Source organism: Gossypium raimondii, chromosome 6, assembly GCF_025698545.1.
Source record: "Gossypium raimondii isolate GPD5lz chromosome 6, ASM2569854v1, whole genome shotgun sequence".
Taxonomy (NCBI): domain Eukaryota; kingdom Viridiplantae; phylum Streptophyta; class Magnoliopsida; order Malvales; family Malvaceae; genus Gossypium; species Gossypium raimondii.
The window spans coordinates 58,814,440-58,840,190 of NC_068570.1; the positions used below are offsets into that span (position 1 = coordinate 58,814,440).

The following is a 25,751-nucleotide window of genomic DNA, read 5'->3' on the forward strand; positions in this document are numbered from 1 at the left end:
TAAAATGCTTTTTAGTGACGAAATTTTTGTTGGATTTCAGTTTTGTCGAAAAAATTATTATTTAATTAGCAGCTGACTGTTATGGACCGAATTTATATCGAAAATGATCATTCCCCAATTGATTTTGTTTTTGGTGTTTTTAAGTTAAGGTTTTTAGTATTGGATTAATGGTTTGATCGGTCAAGTTATCTATTTGTCGGGTTGATAGATTTGTATAATTCAATTAAATAAATTATTAAAAAAATATATAAATATATAAATAAAAAACAATTTAATATGATACTTACCTGTTCACAAGTCAATCACTCTGATGCTTCTACTAGTTCGAACAACCATGGTTTTTTTTTTCCAACTAAAAAAACAACGAAATAGATTTACGTGTTCAACGTGGAAACAAAACATATTACATGCATGGTTTTGTGGTTTGCATGGAAATAGATTTGCATTTTACACATCTGGAGGTAAAGTGGAATTTTTCAGATTCAACCATGGAGGAAATAAAAAGAAAGAAAGGAAAACATCTGAGAAGCGTATATGATGTTCATGTTTTTCAACTCTGATCTCTCAATCTCATTCTTCCTCAACAATTTCCTTTGAGAAAACCTGCAAAATATAAATATAAAAAATAATGTTATACAAAATTCATTAACAAGATAATCATGCATGAAAAAGCTAGTTATGTTATTCATATACGGGTATAGTTAGATTTTTCTAAATTGATTCATGCATGTAAGGGATACTTCAAGATCATATCCCTGTGTCAAACACGAATGTCAAATATAGGTAATTAAAAAAGAAAAGAAAAGTTAAAGAGTCATATAATGAAAAGATTATCATGCATGAAAAAGCTATGTCAATCCAAAATATGCAAATGACGCACTAATGGTTAGATTTTTTTTCGAGTTTTTTCATGTATTTGGAATATTTTTGAAATTCATATAATTGTACTTATATGTCAAGCATGAATGCCATACACGGGTATGGAAAACCGGAGCATCCTACCTGGCCCTTCCGCTCCTCACCGAAGCTAACATTTCGGAGCTTTATCTCTCCTCTACTTGTTGTCAACTCATCTAATAACTCAGCATCAAACCTTTCAACTGCATCAGCCTCATTCTCAGGACAAGATATATCCATTTCCTAACAAAAAAAACTCAACATTTTTAGCTGTTTTTGTTAGTTTTTTATGGCTCCACAAATAGAAAATGACCAATAGCAAATACCCTTGAAGAGAAGCTGAGGGATGTTCTTGGGACGGAACCAGTAAGTTCCTCGTATTCGGCTGCATCGAGTTCACAGAGATAACTTGGGAGAATGAGCTTTGGGAGAATGTATTGCCTTATGATGATGAGAAGGAAGAAGGGCAATGGAAACAAGATTCCAGCTATAGGAATCCATGTTACACCAAAGCACATGAGGAGATATACGAACTGGAAGAGCGTAAATATCGCGATAAATCGGTAAGGTACCGACTCCACGAATGAAGCATGAACATGTTCCAACACCCTGCAAATTTGGATCATTGATGCAGAAGAGGAATTAGCATCATTGCCTAGTAATTTGTTTATTGTGAACAATCAAGGAACTAGAAGCAAAGAGAATGCTGCATACTTGTATCGCCCGCTAGGTGCGATGAAGAGAAGTAACATCCTTTCCCAGAACTGATTCCCGGGAAGACTATCGATGGCCATGTATGCGAAATATCCCCAAAGAACCGATGTAGGTATCAACTTGATTGCAGGCATAGCAAATACTGATGCAGCAACTAGGAGTGACTGCAAAAGATTGCTCACTCTCTGTTCGTTAACTCGAACCGGCAAGTAGGCATCGATATGCTTTTCGGGATCAAATGTTTCCTTTTTGATTTCTCCTTCATTTTCACCTTTCATAACCACCTTCTTCAAGTCTTCTAACTCTTTAGCAACTGCAGTCTGTAATTGGAATAGTTAAGGTCAGATGCAGGCATTGTCTAAGACTTATCTGTATGTATTCGGAGAATACGGACTGGCAATTCGGAGTTGCAGCAAAACAACGAGCTGTGGACTGTTGGAACAATGGCAGCAGCAAAAAGAAAGAGAACAAGACAGAGAACAAAGGAGGAAGAAACAAAAACAATTTACTTGCTCACAAACGTGCAGCAAGGGAGCTAATGGCTGATAGCTCATTCAGCTCATTCATTCAACTAGAAAAAACATACATTTATAGTCAAATACATCACCAAATAGTCAACTAACCCCACTAATCAGCATTGGGACTATTAAAACATTGCTTGTACACATAAACAAGCCACCTAAACTAGTCATTCAACACCTAATGCATCAAGTTGTCATCAACTTGTCCATTTTAAACTAGATTAATTAGAATGAAACTAAAGAGAAACCTTGCTGTTACAGCAAGCATATGTGCTGCAGCATGTCATCAAGCTGCATGCACTTCAACCACAAAATGTAACAGCAGCATGGTTGGCCAATTTCCAATATGGACTAAATGCCATTTGCAATGTTTCAAGATAAAGGATCACTTACTTCTGGACTCTTGTCCAATTCGATGAAGACCGCTTGCATCTTGCCGTATATTTCGGAGTTACTAGCTTTCTGCTTTACGCTTTCTTTTGCAGTCTCCACCATTTTTCGTCGTATGATCTGCATTTCATACATGAAAAATTATGCATGTAACCAGGGCAATTATGTTTGATAGGAAACTTTGCTTTAGAATGTATGTACCACCTGCCCTTTGAGAACTGCAAGGCTCTTAGTATGCATAGGAGACTGCGGTAGGACTCCATTCGATGGAGGGAGGCCGATTAGTCCGCAAAGTAAAGTCTGCAAGCATGTTCCAGCGGTAAAACGTAAGTATACGATAAGATTGTTTATAATTCGGGTGGTGGTACCGTTCAAGCATAAGGTTTACCATGAATCCGAGCAGCAAGATGTCATAATGATATGCAGACGGATTCTTGAGATTGAATTCCTTTTGTTGTGCCAGTTGCGATGCAACGCTGTGGTCAAAAAAGTAAAGTCCCGCAATCATGACAGCTGGAATAAATGCAGCAAATATATACAATGGAGGAATCCTTCCCATATCCTGCAATTTGATTAGTTATAACATTGTCAACCTTGAAACTTGTAGCCTTTTCTTGCAAGACATAAACGATAACTGAGTCCGGTTACCTTAATTACGGTCCAATGTTGTAATGATGCAGATTCCCATGCCAGAGGACTAAAAAGCCTTCTTGGAACCCCAGATGGAACTTTGCTTGGTACACTAAATGACATCGCTGTCCACACTACAACCATTAAAGGTACCCCATAATCTGCAATGAAGCTTCTAAACCACCCTGTGCAACATTCAGCAAACATTTATGGGAGCTTATTTCGTATACTAAATCTGAAAATAGTCAAATGCTATGAATATTGTTTGCTTGACAAACCTGTGCCATACCACCATGACCTCGCCCTTCGACTTTTCAAGGCGGTATGTAGAAGGCCAAGTGAGAATATGATACCCAACAAACCATTTGTGTAAAGCCATTGAAATTGATACTTCCCTAACTTTGCATCTTGATGTTCGGGAACTCGAAATTCACTCACAACTCCCTGGAATCGAATCATCAGTAGGTGTTTAGAACTTTATATAGTAGATGATTTATTTTCTTTTGATCAGATTTTACCTTGATAGCCTCTTGAATAAACAGAACACTGATCAACATGCCGAAGAGCTCACCTGCAATCCTTGTGAAACGATTAATTACCGTGCAAGCATTGAATACTGCGAGCAGAAACAACAAGAGAGCAGTCCAAACACAAACCCTGCAAAACATTTATCAACTTAGAAGATCAAGGACTTCCCAAAACTTCCGCAAAACCGGAGACTCAATTTACCATCCGGCCCAAGCCAAGTATAGTTCCTGCCCCAAGTCATCTCTTCCTTTTGCAAAGTTATACAAATATGTATACATAATAACAGTTGGCTCTGCAATTCCAAGAATCAAAAGTGGTTGGCCACCGAATATCGAGTGTAGAATACCGCAAAGGGCAGTCGATGCCAACGTTTCAACCGTGCTTAGGGTCCCATCTACACCCAAATCCATGTGAAACATAACCTTTTAACTTCACCATTGAATACTGTTTCATGAATGGAACAGTGACAAACCTGTGTCTCGGCTCAGTTGCTCGCCGAAGGCGATAACGGGGAGAGCAGAAGCAAAGAAGATATAGGTAGTTGGGGCTAATATCCTGCAAAAAAAAAAGAGAGTAAATTTTTGAATAATACCAAAATTTACTTTCATGTTAGACATTTTATCAAATACATAGAGATTTATTATACCCCAGTCCTGAACGAAGACCAATAATCCAATCTTGTTTATAGCAACATGTTCTTCCTTTAACATCATTTGCAATACCCTTAAAAGGGGCTCTCAAGTTTTCCATTTCTGGTGGAAAAGATTTGGAAACTGAAATAGAAAATATGAACCAGTTTGATTGTCATTATATTGAAGAGTCGTATTTTTTATTATGAAATTCTAACAATTCAACACACACAAACTTTGACTTGGAAAAAGAAAAAAACAGGGCAAGATTTTTCTGAAGAAAACTTTGATTTTACTTTCATCATTATTTTCCTGTCAACCAATCATAACATTTGAGCCTAACATGTTTGGTTTCACTTTCATATCCCAGCCACCCCTCATATGATAAACTACATTATAAACATAAAAACTTATACATATACATATACATATACATATACATATACATATACATATACATATATGCATTACATGCATATATATATATAACAAATGATTCAAAACATGCAGATTGGTTTATAGACAAAGATTTGGGAAAAAAAAAACAGGGTTTTTACCAGAAACCAAATAACAATAATAATATATTGAGGGACAACGGCAAAAAAAATGAAGAAAACAAAGGCAACCCAAGAACAAGAGTTTCCCTACATGTCTTTATAAAACAGTAGCCAGTCTCTGGATGTTAGACTGGGGTTCTAAGTTCAAACTGTTAGTGACAAACTAATGCTGAGAAGAGAAAGCAATAGCCAATGAGATTGGCCAAAAAATTGTAGGGAAATTTCTTGATGTTGCTTATTCACCTAAACCCAACCTCCGTACGTTTTTCTTTTTCAATAGGTTTAAATTATTATTTTTATTTAAAAATCAAATCGGATGAACCGGTTGAATAAGTTAATCGATGTAAGACTTAATTTTCTAATAGGTGACATCAAGAGCAGGTAGAGGTCTTGATTTAAAAATGGTAAAATCATAGAATAAATTTCTTTTAAATTTGTGAGGTTATAAGATAATAAAATTATATTTTGGTCCCTATAAAAATTTATGTTTCAATTTTGGCTCTTTTTTTTAAAAAATTCTAGTTTTATCTATGTTGTTTTAATTTTTCAAATAAGTTAAACGATTGACTACGAAATATGTTTCATTCTCGTGAGCGAGAACCAAACTCTCAACCAGATCATTAAGAGACAAGATGAGATACCGGTATAACACACCTCATTGTCGATTCAATTTATTCTCTACATCAAAAAAACTAAAATAAAGGATAAATTCTTTTTTCATTTACAATTGAACCTTAAACAAAATATTTCATTTACAAAATTATAAAAATATTAATTTTATTAACAAAATATATATATCTTTTTTTATTTCTCAATGTATCTATCGGAACAAGCCCAGTAACTAATCCTCCGCATTCTGTAGTCTAGCCTTCACCTTTCATGGGTCTAGTCTTTTGACTTTTTACATTATTTGATTCATATAATCACTTATAATATTATTAAAGGCTGTACGAATAAACCAAAAACATAATTTAATTATATATCTTCTCACTTTCAAAGTCATTATTAAGATTAATATTAGATTTTGATGTTTTTTTTGATTTCTCAAAGTATTTACTTGAGTAAATCCAGAAATTAATCATTCGCATTCTGTAGACCTATTAAAGGGTAGATGCTGGTCGCGAGTTTTAAAACTGCTCCATATCCAGATCGAGGATTGAATCCTCAACTACTAATTAAGATAGGAAATACCCCTACCATCTCACCAGCTTTTAATTTTTTTGACCTATAATTTTAGAGTGTTAATTAATCCAAAAGCACATGGAGACGAGAATCTAAGCTATTAATATTTTAATTTTCATAAAAAAAATAAATGTATTTTGTTTTGAACGGAAAATTTTGAAAGCATAAATAATAATCAATTTATTTAAATATTATGATCATACTTTGATGTCAACGAAAGCTTTGTTTATTTCTTGTTGGTTGAGTTTTGAGTTTGGAAGTGTATGCCCCTACATGTTCTTTATTTTTAATTAAATTATCTTTCAAATGGATTTGGAGCTTTCTGGTCAACACTTTTATTCTTGCATGAGTCATCTGAAAACCCAAGATTTCCACCAATCCTATCTTGAATCTTTCCAACATCGGAATCTTTAGACACCAACGCCCAGATAACAACTTCAAAATCATTCGGTGTGGTGCTGAACTTGTTGTTGAGTTTGGTCAAGAGAGTTGTCTTGCCAACGCCCCCCAAGCCATAGAGGCCAATGATCCCCGCATCTTTATCCATGATGCAGCTCCATACCTTTTGGATTGTGGATTCTAGAGCAACTGGCTGCTCTACAGGTCTAACTACCACTGAAGCTGCGGGCTGATTCTCCGCTACTTTCTCAAAAACTCCTTTACTCTTATGATCACTTATTTCTTGAAGCATTTCGGCCACCTTTTTACCAAACTTGTAGCTAGACAAGTAATTCATGGAAGCACAGCCGCCGAGACACAAGTTATTCATTTGTTGAGGGCCGTCTGCAATCAACTCTTCCGCCTCTGTTATCATAGTTTCTGCTTTTGAAAGCCATAGCTGTACTTGCTCAAATGGCTTCAATAGTCGTTGTTCTGCAAGATCAACCTGCCTTAGCAGGTCGTTCCTTGTGCCTTCAGTTCTTGAAGAGCAGCAGATAAAGTTGGAAGGGTTTGCTGAAGCTTGCACACGTAATTAGCATGTCCAGCAATGGAATCCAAGCCACGAAGGATGAAATTCTCTAAACCAATTTGGACTGAGCAGCATTAATTGCCCATGATTCTGGTGAAGGAAACTGAATGAGATGTGGATGCAAAGTGAATTGTTTGTGAATGAGTCAAAAATAAAGTTAGGTAACGTGGAAAAGTCAAAGAAGACGGGGTTTGAACAGATTGAGGTGGAAGGCGATTGTGGCACAGTTATGAAGAGGATGCACATGAAATAAAGCTAAAGAAGATGGGGTTTCAACCATTAGAGCTTTGATTATGAATAGTGAAGATAAAGCAAGCAGATTCACAGAGTCTATTATGGTTTGGGTTAATTGGTCTGTTATGGTGACGTATGTGCTTACCTTATATCAATTAATATGAAATATAACCATAAATGTGAACCATCTTTTGAACCATTAAGATACCATTCTCTTTCTTTCATTATTAATTATATCAATATTTTTAGTAAGATTTATCGCATTTTAAGTGAAAATTTCAATTTTGTTGTCACAGTTATTACTTGAATGAATTTTGTAACATGTAAATTCTGCCCAGTCCACTAAATAAAAATAATATAATAAACAAAACCTAATAAATAAAAGTCTAATAAACAATTCAGTCCATTTATAAAATATCAGATCCAAATTACATCAAGCTCAAACGGCCTAAATTAACAAAAAAAACTCTAATAGGCCATCCAACAACTTAAACTATTTTCAGAAAAAAAGAAAAAAAAAACCCCTAGTGCCGCAGTCACTCCTAGCCTCTGTCACCATCAACCGCTCCTCAACCACCACCTGCAAAGAACAGCAAAGAACACGCAAGAAACAGTGAAAAAATAGTAAAAAAAATATATAAAAATTATATGAAATGGCTATGAAAGCCATTGAACAAATTTGTAGGAGGTGTTTTTTAAAAAAGAAATAAAAAAAAAGCAATCAAAGTAATAAAATCAATAGAATAGCAAAATCCGAAGGTGATTTATTTTTCTTTTATTTATTTATTTAATTTTCAAGTCTTTTTATATATATGTAAAACATAAAATAAAAAGGGAAGGGTCTGGAACACTCACTGGGTGCTTCGGGCTCTGCCATTGTGGGTAGACGAGGTCATCACCTTCGATGGTAGGTGGTTCTGACGAGGAAATTTTTAAACTAAAAAACCAAAAGGTTTTTTTGAGATTTTTGGCGATTTGGTGGGTTTTTGGAAAAATTGATCCTAGATTCGGGCTCAAGGAGCCGAAATGACCAAAAAGGGGTTTTTTATACTTTTCCGACCATCGTGGACAGTGAGCCGTCGCCATGACCGTGGCGATCACACAAGAGAGCACGCACGGCTCCCTTCTTGGGACCTAGGGTTATTTCAGAGAAAAGGGAAAGAAGAGATGATTTTTTTTAAGGTAGAGAGGAAATGAATTTTTTTTTCTAAAATTTTTGGTTTTATAGGCCTTCAAACTGACGCCGTTTTGGGAGTGACCTCAGACGCCCAAAACGATGTTTCATGGCCGACCCGAAGTCCTACCCGAGCCGATCCTAGGATCCACGTGTTTTTTGAGGGGGCCTATTTGCGCATTTGGTTCTTCCGCTTTTATAGCCTGTTTCAATGTAGTCCTATTTCTTTTTTTAATTTATACTCGTTTAATTTTAAGTTCTTTTATTTTGGTCTTTCTGAGAAACGGTGCACATAAAAAAATGGGTATTTTCCCATTTGGTCACTCCTCTTTTTCGCGTGTTACAATTTAGTTCTTTATTTTTATTTTTATCCCGATTTTCCCCTAAAATTCTACTTAAGTTTTGATTTAGTCCTTCTTACATTTATGCACTTATTTTATCATAATTTAGACTCTTAATTTCTGTTCAATGTTGATTTAATCCTTATTTATTTAATTTCAACCTGTCTAGATTTTTTATATTATTTTATGTATTATTTTATTTATTTATTTATTATTTCCTTTACTTTTTTAAATATTTAAAATTGATTTGTTTTCGTATTTCTTTTTATTGTGCATTTTTAATTTTAATTTTTTCTTTTGCCTTTATTATCGTTATTATTTCATTATTTATTTATTTATGTATTACCCTTTTTATACTTTCAAAATTAGATTATTTACGTTTTTACTTGCACATTTATTGTTCTTGTTCTTGTTATTAATATTAATAATAATATTATTATACTTTCATATTTTATCATGCGTATTATTATCATGCCATTATTACTACAAATTGATGTTGCATTGTCATTTACTAGGACATTTTTATTTTTCGTAAACCATCATTCTATTTTTTATATACTTCAATTTGATTTTATTATGGCTACAATCATGTCACGAACCGTGTTCAAATATATTTACCCGTTTCTATACTTTGGCCGAATAAGCTAAATACACATTACTTTAAGTATTACATTCGTCTTTGCACGAGGTACAAAAAAGGAAAATTTTTCAAATCAAGGTTATGTTCATTATTTTGGAATTAAAAAAGTCGTATTCTTAACTTACGGAATATGACTTCCTTCTAAAACCGAGATAATCAAATATTTACTTTAAAATAAATAAAAAAACGAAATTTAAGTGATGATCAAATGAGGTTCATTCTTGTTCTTGAGGATCTAAGGCATTGTGTCTTAACTTACGGGACATGATCCTTTCTTCTCGATTAACTTGAAATAAGCCATTTTCGTGAAAATTAATCTAGTTAAGTAATGTCTTAATAAGGGATCGTATTTTAAATTCTCTTAAAATTTTTAATTTTCGACACTAAAGACATCAAGTAATCAACTAAGTACAAATTTTGGGCGTCACGAAGGTGCTAATCCTTTCTCGTGTATAACCGACTCCCGAACCCATTTCATGAATTTTATCTGTACCCATAGTACATTCAAATGTTGGAAACCTTTCAATTCATCTATAAGCTTGTCATTACCCCCATTCAAAATATTGATAATCTCTATTTGTCGGCAACCACATTCTGAATATTTGCAACTTGGAAAAACTAGAGATCAAATGTTGTGGGATTTTAATGACATTGTTCATACACCTCAAGTCCAACGCTTTTAGTTTTGTCAGCGATTTCAACTCTATTGGCAACTCTGATATAGCAGTCAATGTTAGATCAAGACATTTTAGCGAAATCAATTCCCGTAGGCAGCGCTCGTAATCCCAAGTTTCCTGACAAATCCAAAACAATTAGTTGAGGTATAAATTAGAAGAAACCATCACTGGTCACTTCCAACCAATTTTTGTAAAGAAACAATGTTCGAAGATTAGGGCTTTTGGGTGTTTCGTTGAGAACTTCAATCTTATTTTCCATCACTGACATTCATTTTACACTTTTCCATGCCTTAATATTTGGTTCTTCTTGCTTTTACAAAAAAAAAAAAAAAAAACTATTCCCAATTGCTTCGAACTCACGTGTAATCCATAAATCCATGTCACGGATGCACAGATAACTTCATACCTGGAAAACCTTTTTCACAACGATTATCAAAGGACTCATTAAGAAAAGAAGTGGATATGCCTTTGATAAATTCAGCTTCTCCAACACCTTCAACTGGAACAGAAGGAGAAATCAAATTTAACCATTAATATTTTAATAAGGAGTTGAAATGATCTTTTTAATAGAAATGCTAACTAAAATGTTAAAAAAAAAAAAAGAAGACAAAGGCAACCCAAGAATAGACCTGTCCATGGGCCTCAGGTTTTCCTTAAGAGGTCCTCAAATTTGGGCTAAGGGCAAGTTGAGCCTTAAGTTTATTGGGTCTTATCGGATTTTGAAACAAGTGGGGGCCAGTTGCCTATTAGTTGGAGTTGTCTTTGAAGTTAGACAGCATACACGATGTGTTTCACGCCTCTATGCTAAGACGGTATCAGTCTGATCCATCTCATATTGTTTTAGTTGATGAGATTGAGGTGCGGCTGGATTTGACTTTTGAAGAGGAACCAGTGCAGATTCTGGATTGAGAAGTTAAAGTCTTGAGAAGGAAGAACATTCTTTTGGTTAAGGTTCTGTGGTGGAATCAAGGTATTAAGCACACCACTTGCGAGCCAGAGGACTCGGTTCGACAACAATATCCGCATCTGTTTGAGTTAGATAAATTTCGAGGCCAAAATTTTTTGAAGGAAGGAAGAGTTGTAACGCCCAAAATTTTTGTTTTTGAATTGTTAAATTTTGTCAAGTAAATTGATTTGAGTTCAATGGATAAGTGTTTTGTTTATGTTCCTAAGGTCCTGTGTTCAAATCTCTTCTCTTTAATTTTTGTTATTTTTATTCCAACTCTTGACTTAGAACATCTAACAAATCTTTAAATTTTGGGTAATTGTTGGCATGAAGGAGCTTCTTGGTTTAGTGGTAAGGCTTTAGCTTACCTAGAGGTCTTATGTTTGAATCTTGTGCATTCTTTTATGCTATTCCCTTGTTTATTCTTTCTTCTTCTGTGTTATTCTTATTTTTCTTCCTTCTTCTCTACTGTTGAAATGGGTTGTGCTAACGTCCATTTCTAGAGTTCATTGTTTGCCCGTAAGTGGTAAGAGGGAATAGGATTTGTAATCATAACTCCTTTCGGTGATATGTGTTATCCGCTCACTTTTTGAGAATGTTATTTTTCGGTTTGTCGTAACAATGGACGCCTAATCATTCCTAATGTATGATTTTGTTAGGTGAGAATCAAGCCGCACATTTTCCGCTATCGGGTTGAGTATCGACAGTCTTCTCTTCAAAGGGTAAGTTATCAAATGCCCATATTAGGGGTTGGTTTGTGATAATTTAGTTTACAAGGATTGGATGTCTTGTGATTTTTAGGCTGAATGCTTTAGAAAGCAAGGGTCGATTCTCGTTTTTATCACTAATCCGTAAGTTGGGTGTCGTTCTAGGTACTAGATTTGCTGTTGTTGTGTTGGCGTCTAAAAACAATTAGGTGTGTTCCTCAATCTTGAAAAATCTGTGAATGACATAAAGCCAAAAACCAACTGTCAATGCCACACGACCATGTGCCAGCTCGTGTGGGCCTATTTTTAGTTAGGGTCGTGTTTTGAAGTGTGTTTTGAGTGCATACTATAGGGTTTTCTAAGTGATATTCATGTTTTTAGTATATGAATATGTGGTTATGTCTTTGTATGAGTATTTTCTGAAAGCATGTTAATTGTAGTAATTTTGTATCTGGTCTGAAAATTCTGAGTATATCATTAGCATGTTTCTGATATGTAAGCATGTTTGATCTATATGCATCTGAATATCTAGTTATGCTAATTACTACACGTGCATTACGGTGAGATAATTATGTGACAGAAAAAGTGTTGACAGTTTAATGATCTGCCTTATCTGGTGTTTTTACTATATACATCTGTTATGGCACTTAAACTACATTTTTGGTGGCTTGACCACCCATATCTGATTTTGGCGGGTTACTGTATTATTTCTGACATCTTTGACTGCACATTTTTGTATAGTAACATATGCTCACTTATTAGTGTGTGGGGTTGGATGGGTATTTATTACCATATATGGTGTGTTGGGATGGATGGAGATGGTATGTAGCGGATGGGGGTAGAATATGTATCTGTTATGTATTAGGGGTTGCATCGCATGATATCCCATACCATTTGTATCTGATCTGATTATCATGTTGCATCGCATAGTATGTCATGGTGTGTATTCTGTACGATTTTTGGTTTCTATGTAATTTTGCTATCTATTCTGTTTGTATGGGCTAAGTTACACATTGAGCTTTGTAAGCCCACCCCATTTTTCTGACTTCTCAAGTAATCAACAAACTTAGGATTGGGCGGCGCGCAAGAACTCGAATTAATTTCCTGGTTAATAAAATAAAACTATTTATGTTTTAATTTAATTTTGAACTTTTGGAATTGTAAATTTGTTTTTGGACTTTACTTTACGGTTTGGTTTATTTACGTCAGATTTTGGTGTTTTTATCATTAAACTACAAAAGCACATGATTTATCAAATTAGAATCTTGGTTTTCAAAACTAAAACTCCGGAATCTCCGCTGCAAAGATTAAGCAATCAATTAAGTGATTTTTGTGAAATAAATAATTTTAACGAGCATTTTCTTAAAAACTTGTAAGAGATTTGCCAAAATTAATATTGCCGAAACACATGTTTTTTAAATTCAAAATTTGGGTTTAATTCGAGTTTATGTAATTTCTCAAGACTCGACCATAGCGCTTAAGTCGAGTTTATGTAATTTTTTAAATTCAAAGTAGAGGAACAATATACTTGAAATTTAGGTTTACAGAATGTGATGAATGGTCTAAGTTCAAGAGTTTTAGAATTCTCTCCATTTTTGAATGATGGTCCCAGAGAAACATCTCTCAAGATTGGTGCTTGATGCATAGGTAACTTGATACCTTGAAAACTTTTTTCACAATGATTATCAAAGGAGTCATCAACAAAATGATCAGTGGATATGCCTTCGATAAATCCAGCTTCTCCACACCTTCAACTGGAATGAGAAATCAACAGCTGACTTGAATAAGCTAAGGCAAACAAATGAAAAGTTCATCCACAATGTAAATCTACTGTGAGGTCATGTCCCCCTCTCATAAAATATTTTTCATATTCATCAAACCACCTACAAAATTTAGTAAATGAGCTTTAATTTTTGTCCAAACTCATTTTTCGGATCTATTATTTTGCTTAACACTTTTCGAAAAGCCTTCAAGCTTGGGTGAGTAATCTGACCCATGATCAGGTCTACTAAACTCTTAGTCAAAACTTAATAATGTGCCACAAGGCACAATTTAATTGGTCAGCATGCGATGTTAGCAAAAAAAAAATTAACAGTGTTAGGGCTAAATACCACTTTTTATAAATGGAATTAAAATTCAGGTACCAAATTTGATATTTTATAAGTAGAGGTACCACATTGGAACAAACTCTAAAGTACAGGGGTCATTCATTCATTATCCTTTTTTTTTTCTGTTAACGCCTCCTGATAGTTTCATTGGAGTAGATTTTTGTGAATATTTTTATAATTTTTAAATTATTTGTTGACGTAGCTTATAAGATAAATAGTATTATGTCAAAATAAAGTTGAACTATTACACGGATTGTCACACCCAATGGCAAAACTAGGGGGCTGGCAGGGGCCTGACCCCCTTAAAATGGAATTTTTATTATTATTTAGATCTCTTTATAATTTATACAATTTTAAATTGGTAATAGTAAAATTACACTTTGACCCCGCAAAAAATGATAAAAATTTGATTTAATTCTTTAAAATTTATAAAGATATAGGATATTAAAGTGGTAAAATTACATTTTGGCCTCCCAAAATGATAAAAATTTGATATAATTCTTTAAAATTTATAAAGATATAGTCTATTAAAATAGTAAAATTATTTTTTACTATCATATAGAAATATACAATTTATTTCTGCCCCTCCCAAAAAAATTTATGAGTTCGCCCTTATCTCCAACTTCATTAAAAAGTTAATATTTTAACTAACATTTTCATTTAAAAACACACATTGACTCTTTTTTAAAATTAATACCCAAATATAAATTAAAGAATAAGAATCAAATTAACAAAAGATATAAATATTAAGGATTAAATTTGTTATTATCCCTTTATTTTTTAACTACATGGAACTCGTCTCCATCACCATGGGATCATTTCTCAAAACTCATAAAGGAGTTTCTCAAAACATGACATGTGAGAAATCCCCAAGCGAGTTGCCACTAACAAGCTCCCATCATTAATGGGAGTTGGTAATATTAAAACCTTGCCTTCATGACTGACATCTGCTGGCCCCGTATGAATGGGGCGACCCCATCCAAAATCTGCTTCATACATAGGCAACCACAACCAAGAGTTTACAGCGAGGTTTGGGCATCGGAAAGTGTGCGGCCCTCTAACCAAAGTGCTTAAATCAGACACTGTTTCAATGTAATCAAGAGCTGACCTCAAATATTCATCATTAATCTTCTTTAACCCTTCATGGATCCTCTTAATAGTATCAAGAAAGGATTCAGTGTTGAGATCACCAGCTTGAGTAACGAGTGCATTTATAAAGATAGCATTACCGAAGTAGCCTGGTGGGAGAGGAGGATTCAATTTAGATCGAGCATCAACTGGAAAGTACATCTTGGTAGGTTGGTCATCTGAGAGACCCCTTGCTTTACTTACGCAGCGCCATATATGTGCAGCCAAGATGTTGTAACTACTATACTTTGTACCACTACTGTTTGCAGCAGCTTTGGCTTTCAGGGCATTCAATTGATCAACTGTAAGCTTAAATGTGGAGACAGTGATACGAGTCATAAAGGCCCAATCCAAGTTCAAGAACGTGATGGGCTCAAATTGCCACAAGGCCCAATAACAAGATCAAAGGCCCGACAAATGCGATCCAAACTAAATGGGACCATTCAAGAGCTTGTTAGCAAGGCCTTAGATGCATACACGAGAGAACAAGAAAATCAAGATTCACTTTCTTGTTTTCAAGAAAATCAAGAAACCGAATCTTGGCCCAATTTTTTTGTTCAAGAGATTTCAAGAATCAAGAAAATCAAGATTTCAAATCTTGGAAATCTTGGTCCAAGAAACCAAATCTTGCACCAAAACGCATTGGATCTCCATTACGACGCCAACGACCCAATTTTGGTAGGAGATGGATCACGAGCCCAAATTCTTGAAGGCGAGGTCCAATAACCAAAATTTAGCCCAATCAAGAAATTTCTTCATACTTAGTTGAAAAATCAGGCCAAAATGTCAAAGGGCCCAATTTGTAAACATCTTACTTGTTTAATTTAATTTTTTAATCTTTAGGAGCATTACATGTAAAATTCGCCCAAAACAACCCATATAAGTGCATGGCGAATTTACCTTGTTATTTTATTAATTAGGTTTAATTTTTATTAGTTACTTGTGAGATTAGGATTTGTTGGAGGCCTATATAAGCATTGGCCAGCCACCCTTTGTAAAAATCATCTTATTATTATTTTTCTATCAAATTTGATTTGTTGAGTGCAGAATTTTCTTTGGGGTTTTCTCCAAGAATTCTCTCTTGAGTTTTCTTTAGAAGTTGTTTTAACAATCTTTTGATTGTGGGAGCCATCTTCAACCTTCTTCTTGCCATCGATATTCTTTGGAGGGAGATTAGAGCCGTTTGAAGGAATTTGTGAATTCTTTCGAATTCAAGGGTTCTTAGGACTTTTCTTTAATTCCTTCTGTTCAATTTATTTTCTTTATTATTGCTTGTGCCGATTCTTCTTCTAATTTTCTTTGCTGTTTTTGTTTGTGTTTCAGCCTTGATTAAACTCCAAGAACTCTTCGTTTAATCGATCCCTTTATTGGCAACAACTATTCGATCCAAAAATCCCCAAAATTTAGGGTTCTTGCCATTCTTTTTATTTCTTCTTGTTGGGTGAAATTAGGTCTTTGGAATTTGGGCATTCTTGGCGATTCAAGTTATTGATGATTAGCACTCTTTCTTTACTTCCAAATTCGTTCAATTTCATTAATTTCTTTCTTTTCTTTTGTCGCCCAAATCCTAATTTTCTATTAAAGATCGATTGATTTAATTCGTTCTGTCGTTTAGTGTTCTTGAACAGATTCGCTTGTGGAGAATTGATCTTGGAGTTCGATTTTGTCTTCTTGAACTACGAAAACATCTATTCATTCGTTCTTTGTGTCTTGCTGTTCATTTAATTGAATTTGGGGATTTAATTCGGATCGATTAGTTTAATCTTGTTCTTTGTTTTAATTTCAGATCTGTTCGTTTAGAGCTTTCGAGGAGTTTCTCGTGACTTGGCAACTCGATCTTGGTCCGCGCATACCCCCGTATCATTTGGTATCAGATTTTGGGCGTTTTGGGTGTTCTTGGTTGATTTCTAAACTGATCTCTATTTTTAAAGCACAAACAGCAGTTTTACCCAGAAAAATTGTTCAAAAAAAATTCATTTGGGTGGGTAAACGTTGTCCGATTGATCTGAAATTTTACATACATATTTGTGGCACTGTGATTGAATATAAAAAAATTATTCCCGCAAAAAAATCAGTCAAAAAGTCAAAAATCAAAAATACGAAATTCAATAAAAATTAAAAAAGATCCAGCGGGTTGAATTTGGTGCCCAAAATTTCCAGATCAAAAATTCAATATTTAAGGACATTCCAGATTTAATTTCGTGATTTTTAGAGATCGGGAACACCTCGAACGAAGTTGTCAAGTTACTCCGCAGTTTTTCGGGTTTTCTGGTTTTAGCAATTTTTATTGATTCTTAGCTGTAGGTTTTCATTTGTTTGCTTTTTATTCTTCTGTTACGTTATCTAACACCTTATTGTTTCTTGTGTTAGTAGGATTTACACGTGTGCACAACTTCTTCCTCGGTGCAACACGAATCAATTGGTGTCTCGTCAGTTTTTTGGCATCCTAGTGCAAATTAGGATTCTTTGGTAGTTTGGTTCATACTCTCTAATTGGTTGATATAAACTCGATAAAGAACTCACAAGATTGAATTCTACCCCATTGAGAATTTGAATTTTCTTTTTGAGTGACTAACGGTGAGGTTTGCTAACTTTTATTTTTGAGTGTTGAGTGTTTATTTTTGCAGCTTTTTTGGGAAGATGTCTAAAGATGACCATAATGATACACTTATGGAAGTCCAACAACAGTTAGAAGGACACGCTGCTGCAATCACACAAATAAATGCTACCCTTCAAGCATTGAATACTACTTTGAATGAGGTACGAATGAATCAAGAACTTGATGTCGAGATCCAATCAGGGAAGATAGGAATAATCAGCCCCATAGGCGCGGCCCTCGACGTGTCCCTAGATTGAATGATGATTTTCATGATCGTGGACAACCTTCTTTGGCAAAACCGAAATTCACAATTCCCCAATTTCGTGGTAAGAATGATCCTGACGCTTATTGTGAATGGGAATCTAAGATTGAACTCATGTTTCGGTATTATAAATGTCCGGATGATGAAAAGGTAGCGTTAGCAACATTGGAATTTTCTGATTATGCATTAAGTTGGTGGACTCAACTTGGGGTAAACCGCCATCGGAATTATGAAGGTGAGATTTCGACATGGGATGAGTTGAAACAGATTATGCGTAAAAGGTTTATTCCACCTCACTACTATAGAGAAATTAAAACAAAGTTGAGAAGACTTATCCAAGGTAGTAGGACGGTGGATGAATATTTTAAAGAGATGGAGATGCTCATTCAGAGAGCTAATGTGGAGGAAGATGAAGAAACAACTATGGTTCGATTCATTGATGGTTTGAACAGGCCGATAGCTAATACATTAAGGCTACAAACTTACATTGATTTGGAAGAAGCAGTTCACAAAGCCATTGAGATCGAGCAACAATTAAAGGAACAAAGGTTTGGGTCCTTCTCTACTTCACAATATTATCGAGGTAACAATTCCAATTCTGATTTTAAGAGTTCAAAACTACCTTTTGTTACTAACAAGTCTTCTTTGAGTAATGGAAGTAAACAATCGATTGGAAGAAAGGGCTCTGCTAAAACGCAAACACCTTCTAAGCACCCAATTTAGGTGATTCGAAAAGCGAAGAGGACTCGTGAGATTGAATGCTTTAAGTGCAAAGGGCGTGGTCATTATAGTAGAGAATGCCCTAACACGAGATTACTTCTTCTAAAAGATAACGGTGAGTACACGTCCGACTCTGATAATACAGATCCAGATATGCCAGAACTTGTGGATGACAGTGATAATGGCGACGAGTTGGTCGAACCACCAAAGGAAGGGGACTTTGCTAACTTTCAATGCCTTGTAGTTCGTCGAACCCTTAACATTCAGATGAAAGATGATGATAGCCAAAGGGCCAATATTTTCCATTCTCGGTGTTTTATTAAAGGTAACTTATGTTCACTCATTATTGATAGTGGTAGTTGCTCAAATGTGGTGAGTAGCTATTTGGTTGATTCTTTAAAGTTACCTTGCACCAAACACCCTAAGCCATATCACCTTCAGTGGCTTAATGAATGTTCAAAGTTAAAGTTACGAAAGCATCCTTGGTCACTTTTAAACTCGGCAATTATGAGGATGAAGTATGGTGTGATGTAGTCCCAATGCATGCGCACACTTGCTCCTTGGACGACCTTGGCAATTTGATCGTGATGTTACACACCAAGGTAAACTTAATCGGTACTCCTTGTATTTAAAGGTAAGAAATTCACTTTTGCTCCTTTAAATCCTCTTGATGTATATAAAGATCAATTGAGGATGATAAAATTTTGTGAGGGGTAAGGAGAAAGAGCAAGTTCGGAAGACAGAGAGAAAAGAGGCTAATAGTAGTGGAAAAGTCAAAATTTAAAAGCCCAAAGGTGAGTGAACCTCTAGTGGTAAAATGAGCGGAAAAATCTTTTGGCAACAAAAAAGATGTGAAGAGAGCCCTACTTAATAAAATGACCTTGTATCCTTGTGAGGTTTAGGCAAAATTATTTATCTTTATCTAACATTAACGAAAATCGCCTAGTATGTTTCAATCTCTTTTGCGGGATTATGAGGATGTTTTAGTGAGGCCCTAAAGGTTTACCACCTTTACGAGGATAGAACATCAAATTGACTTAGTACCGGAGCTTCGATTCCTAATCGACCAGCCTATAGATGCAATCCCAGGAGACAAAGGAATTGCAAAGGCAAGTTGAAGAGTTACTAGACAAAGGGTACATTCGTGAAAGCCTAAGCCCTTGTGTTGTTCTCGTCCTATTGGTACCAAAGAAAGATGGTACGTGTCGAATGTGTGTTGATTGCCACCAATCAACAAAATAACGATAAAGTATCGACACCCAATTCCTAGACTTGATGATATGCTTGATGAATTACATGGTTCGATTATATTTACTAAAATTGATTTAAAAGCGGTTATCATCAAATTCGAATGAGGAAGGGATGAATGGAAACTGACCTTTAAAACAAAATTTGGATTGTATGAATGGTTAGTTATGCCTTTCGGCCTTACTAATGCACCTAGCACATTTATGAGATTAATGAATCATGTTTTAAGGCTTCACTTGGGTAAATTTGTAGTGGTTTATTTTGATGATATTTTAATTTACTCAAAGACTTTAGATGATCATGTTTTCCATGTTCGAACTGTTTTGGATATTCTACTAATGAAAGATTATTTGCCAACCTTGATAAATGCACATTCTGTTGTGATAAACTAATATTCTTAGGTTTCATAGTTAGTGCTCAAGGTATTCATGTCGACGAGGACAAAGTCAAGGCAATTAAGGAGTGGCCGACTCTAAATCAGAATCGAGGTGAGATATTTCCATGGTTTAGCTAGTTTTATAGACGATTTGTGAAAGATTTCTCTACTATTGCTGCCCCATTGACAGAGGTTATAAAGAAATCGTGGGTTTCAAATGGGTGAAACCCAAGAAAAGGCCTTTCAAACTCTAAAAGCTAAGTTATGTTCGCTCCTTTGCTTAAATTACGATTTTGCTAAAACTTTTGAACTTGAGTGTGATGCTTGAGAATTGGAATCGGCGCCGTTTTAATGCAAGATAAGCAACCTATTGCTTATTTTAGTGAGAAATTGAAGCAGTACGCTTAAATTACTCGACTTATGACAAAGAACTATTGGCATTAGTTCGTGCACTTCAAGTATGGCAACATTATTTGTCGCCTAATGAGTTTGTCATACATACGATCATGAGTCTCTTAAATGGTTAAAGGGACAAGGTAAGTTGAGTAAAAGACATGCCCGATGGGTAGAATTCATTGAAACATTTCCTTATGTGATACAATATAAAAGCAGTAAAGATAATGTAGTTGCAGATGCTTTGTCTCGACGATATGCTTTAATGACTACATTGAATGCTAAAGTCTTAGGGTTTGAACACATTAAAGAATTATATGATGTCGATATCGATTTCGCCATATCTATAAGAATTGTGGACATACTACTTTTGAAAAATTTTATCTTGTAGATGGCTTTCTTTTTCGTATGAGCAGTTATGCATACCAAAGTGTTCCATGAGAGACTTATTGATTCATGAAGCCCACAGTGGAGGTTTAATGGGACATTTTGGAGTGGCCAAGACACTAGATATCTTGCACGAACACTTTCATTGGCCACATATGAAGAAGGATGTGGAAAAGGTATGTTCCAAGTGCATTACATGCAAACAAGCAAAATCTAAGGTAATGCCTCATGGCCTTTACACTCCTCTACCGATTCCTACTTCACCTTGGGTAGATTTATCCATGGATTTTATTTTAGGTTTGCCTCGAACAAAAAAGGAACAGATAGTATATTTGTTGTTGTTGATGTGTTTTCAAAGATGTCACATTTTATTCCTTGTCACAAAAGCAGATGATGCTACACATGTGGCGACTTATTCTTTAAAGAAGTGGTAAGACTTCATGGCATCCCTAAAACAATTGTTTCGATAGAGATGTCAAATTCCTTAGCCACTTTTGGAAGGTATTGTGGGGTAAGCTTGGTACTAAATTGCTTTATTCTACTACATGTCACCCCCAAACCGATGGTCAAACCAAGTAGTTAATCGAATCTTAGGGACTCTATTACGAGCTATGGTGGGAAAGAACATTAGAAATTGGGAAGAATGCCTACCATTCGTTGAATTTGCATATAATAGATCTATTCATTCTACAACCGGTTATTCCCATTTGAACTTGTTTATGGTTTTAACCCACTAACAAGATTTTTGATCTTGCGCCATTACCTCTTGAACATGTTACAATTTAGATGGCTAATGAAAGTCGAGTTGGTGAAATCCTTACATGAGAAGGCTAGACAATGAATAGCCAAAACAAATGACGCCAACACCAACAAAGCAAACAAAGGCTAAACGGGTTGTACTAGAACCGGAGATTGGGTTTGGGTCCATTTGAGGAAAGAACGATTTCCTACAAAAGGAAGACTAAGTTGGACCCAAGGGCGATGGGCCTTTCCAAGTACTCGAGCGGATCAACGATAATGCCTATAAAATTGATCTACCGGTGAGTACAATGTAAGTTCTACTTTTAATGTAGTGACTTGTCCCCATTTGATTTTTCGATTCGAGGACTAATCTTTTTGAGGAAGGGGAATGATACGAGTCATAAAGGCCCAATCCAAGTTCAAGAACGTGATGGGCTCAAATTGCCACAAGGCCCAATAACAAGATCAAAGGCCGACAAATGCGATCCAAACTAAATGGGACCATTCAAGAGCTTGTTAGCAAGGCCTTAGATGCATACACGAGAGAACAAGAAAATCAAGATTCACTTTCTTGTTTTCAAGAAAATCAAGAAACCGAATCTTGGCCCAATTTTGCTGCTCAAGAGATTTCAAGAATCAAGAAAATCAAGATTTCAAATCTTGGAAATCTTGGTCCAAGAAACCAAATCTTGCAGACCAAAACGCATTGGATCTCCATTACGAGGCCAACGACCCAATTTTGGTAGGAGATGGATCACGAGCCCAAATTCTTGAAGGCGAGGTCCAATAACCAAAATTTAGCCCAATCAAGAAATTTCTTCATACTTAGTTGAAAAATCAGGCCAAAATGTCAAAGGGCCCAATTTGTAAACATCTTACTTGTTTAATTTAATTTTTTTAATCTTTAGGAGCATTACATGTAAAATTCGCCCAAAACAACCCATATAAGTGCATGGCGAATTTACCTTGTTATTTTATTAATTAGGTTTAATTTTTATTAGTTACTTGTGAGATTAGGATTTGTTGGAGGCCTATATAAGCATTGGCCACCACCCTTTGTAAAAATCATCTTATTATTATTTTTCTATCAAATTTGATTTGTTGAGTGCAGAATTTTCTTTGGGGTTTTCTCCAAGAATTCTCTCTTGAGTTTTCTTTAGAAGTTGTTTTAACAATCTTTTGATTGTGGGAGCCATCTTCAACCTTCTTCTTGCCATCGATATTCTTTGGAGGGAGATTAGAGCCGTTTGAAGGAATTTGTGAATTCTTTCGGAATTCAAGGGTTCTTAGGACTTTTCTTTAATTCCTTCTTTGTTCAATTTATTTTCTTTATTATTGCTTGTGCCGATTCTTCTTCTAATTTTCTTTCTTTGTTTTTGTTTGTGTTTGACCTTGATTAAACTCCAAGAACTCTTCGCTTAATCGATCCCTTTATTGGCAAAGAACTATTCGATCCAAAAATCCCCAAAATTTAGGGTTCTTGCCATTCTTTTTATTTCTTCTTGTTGGGTGAAATTAGGTCTTGGAATTTGGGCATTCTTGGCGATTCAAGTTATTGATGATTAGCACTCTTTCTTTACTTCCAAATTCGTTCAATTTCATTAATTTCTTTCTTTTCTTTTGTCGCCCAAATCCCTAATTTTCTATTAAAGATCCGATTGATTTAATTCGTTCTTTTTAGTGTTCTTGAACAGATTGACTTGTGGAGAATTGATCTTGGAGTTCGATTTTGTCTTCTTGAACTACGAAAACATCTATTCATTCGTTCTTTGTGTCTTGCTGTTCATTTAATTGAATTTGGGGATTTAATTCCAGATCTGATTAGTTTAATCTTGTTCTTTGTTTTAATTTCAGATCTGTTCGTTTAGAGCTTTCGTAGGAGTTTCTCGTGACTTGGCAACTCGATCTTGGTCCGCGCGCCACCCCGTATCAGACAGTGGATGGCTTAAGATCAGATTCAGCAGCCTTCAGTGGAGGAGAAGGCTCATATTCAAGATGGTGGAATTTAGGCGTTGGTGGTACTCGACCACGAAGAAGAGTTCGATCAATGAATGGTGCAATGGCAGGCGAGACGCCTCGGACGGTGTCAGACCAACTATTGATGAAATGAATAGCCGATGTGCCATCTCCTAAAGTATGTTGAAGCCCAACTCCCAGACAAACACCACCGCATTTGAACTTTGTTACCTGCTAAATTATACATAATAAATATCAACTGCTAAATTCAGATGCGAAATGTTATATTAAGGGTTTCTTGGGGATTACCTGCACCACAAGAAGTGGATAAGAGGATATTCCACCAGAATAGTCGACTTTAGGAACTAGGTGAGAGTTGTGAGTAAAATCACCATTACCAATCAAATCTTCCAACACTGAACTAGTTTCAGCTTCAACGAATAGAACTCCTTCATCGTTGCATATTATCTCAAGTCTTCCATTTTCATCATACCCCAACCTTCCTGCAATAGGGTAAAATGGGACAAGAACCTTGCTCAAACCCTCTTTAACCCTTCCAGTATCGAAGAAATCAGAACAACCATTTGGCTTATAAAAGTATACAGTAGAGACGTGGTATCTTGAAATCAGTAGATCTAAATTGGAGTTCCATATACTTCCTTTGGGAGTGTGTTCTTCAGCTGGACGAACAATGGTAGACTCCTTTATACTGATCTCCATCTCTATATAAATGTCAAAAAAATGAGTAGTTCTCACTCACATCTTCAAATAAATGGGATGAGAAAACATGCATAAACTTCTACTTCTACTCAATGCTTGAAAGATAAAAGAGAAAGACTAGAATATTGATTACCTTAAATAGTGTAAACCAGTGCCGGAAGAACAACGTTGTGAAGGGGACGAAGGGAGACTTGATCAATTTATAGACCCACGAATTGCAATTTCTAGCCATCTATACTACTGCCGACATTTCTCCATTCTTGATTAATGGTTTTAAATCCCGATCTATATATAATTTAATTATGAAAGTATCTGAAAATTTTCTAAGTTCATATAGTGTTTAGAATTAAACATAATCCATCCTGACCCTCAAATAGGAGAATTAACACGATTCAGCACACTTGAACCCACCTCATCCTGCATTGGAAACAATATCAATGCGAACCGAGCGAAGACTCAATCAACTCGTTTTTTAAAATTTTATATATGAAATACTTAACATTCTTTTCATGTTTATATTATAGTAATATATATTACTATAGATTTAAATTTTTATGTTATAAATTACATAATATATAAAAATAACATAACATACTATAATATATTACAAAATTTAAAACAAGTGGGGTCAAGCTCGGGCCTTGAATTTTCAAGCTCGAACTTGATCCATATTTTAAATGAGCATAATATATTTGCTTAAACTATCTTAAATTTCAAGCGAGTCTTTGGGCACTTTTGGACATGGGCTGATAACCCGACCCTTGAATAGTTCTTTTGTTTCCTTTCTTTTTTTTAACAAGAGTTGTATAATATCCAAACATTAACAACAAAATAGTAATAATATACTTGCGAAATGACAGTAAAATAGTGACAAAACAACACCAAAACAGTGGAAACACCATTAAGTTTTTTTTGTTGTAAATTTGGGTTGAGCCCGGCCAAAAAAGAGCCCATTTTTTGGGCCTATATTTTTGCCTAAACCCTCACATTTTTTAGGTAGACCTTCAAGCCGGGCCATGATCAGATCTAATTTGTATAGCAATGCAACTTAAAGCCAACTTAGCAAAGTATTTGGAATTATTGAAGGAAAATTTGGGATCTCTCATTGAGATCTCAATAAGAGAAACTTGAGGTTAGCAAATATTAAGGGACCATTGGCAACTCATTGAAATCTAAAGAATGATAAAATTGAGGCCACAAAAAATGAAGGGACCATTTACAAACAACAAAGAGGATATGCTTGTAAATGATTATGTACCATCAATGGAAGCTGTATGTGATAAACTTGAAAAGCTAATTGTAAGGTTATTTTAATATAAATAAAGTTGTTGGACCATTTATGAGAAGACTTGTTTATGGCTGATGTTCTATGCTAG

The 25,751-nt window shown here is 35.1% G+C and overlaps 3 protein-coding genes across 3 annotated transcripts; all 3 read right to left on the reverse strand.

Annotated features, from left to right (window-relative positions):
• Positions 1 to 353: 353 nt before the first annotated feature.
• On the reverse strand, positions 354 to 4,471 carry LOC105774698 (boron transporter 4). Its single transcript, XM_012597259.2, has 13 exons — positions 4,327 to 4,471; positions 4,153 to 4,235; positions 3,882 to 4,074; positions 3,671 to 3,809; positions 3,431 to 3,596; positions 3,171 to 3,337; positions 2,911 to 3,084; positions 2,727 to 2,822; positions 2,526 to 2,642; positions 1,612 to 1,931; positions 1,224 to 1,506; positions 1,003 to 1,140; positions 354 to 603 (listed from the first exon to the last, which is right to left on the reverse strand). Exons 1-13 carry the CDS (start codon positions 4,428 to 4,430, stop codon positions 571 to 573), a joined length of 2,013 nt encoding a protein of 670 aa, XP_012452713.1. The 5' UTR covers positions 4,431 to 4,471; the 3' UTR covers positions 354 to 570.
• A 10,196-nt stretch (positions 4,472 to 14,667) lies between these two features.
• Positions 14,668 to 15,457, reverse strand: LOC105772163 (shikimate O-hydroxycinnamoyltransferase). The gene has a single exon (XM_012593475.2). The coding sequence runs from the start codon at positions 15,310 to 15,312 to the stop codon at positions 14,668 to 14,670; it is 645 nt and encodes a 214-aa protein (XP_012448929.1). The 5' UTR covers positions 15,313 to 15,457.
• Positions 15,458 to 23,628: 8,171 nt separating this feature from the next.
• Positions 23,629 to 24,688, reverse strand: LOC105772999 (shikimate O-hydroxycinnamoyltransferase). The gene is made up of 3 exons (XM_012594556.2): positions 24,509 to 24,688; positions 23,965 to 24,377; positions 23,629 to 23,886 (listed from the first exon to the last, which is right to left on the reverse strand). The coding sequence occupies exons 2-3, from the start codon at positions 24,373 to 24,375 to the stop codon at positions 23,629 to 23,631; spliced, it is 669 nt and encodes a 222-aa protein (XP_012450010.2). The 5' UTR covers positions 24,376 to 24,377; positions 24,509 to 24,688.
• Between the last annotated feature and the right edge of the window lie 1,063 nt (positions 24,689 to 25,751).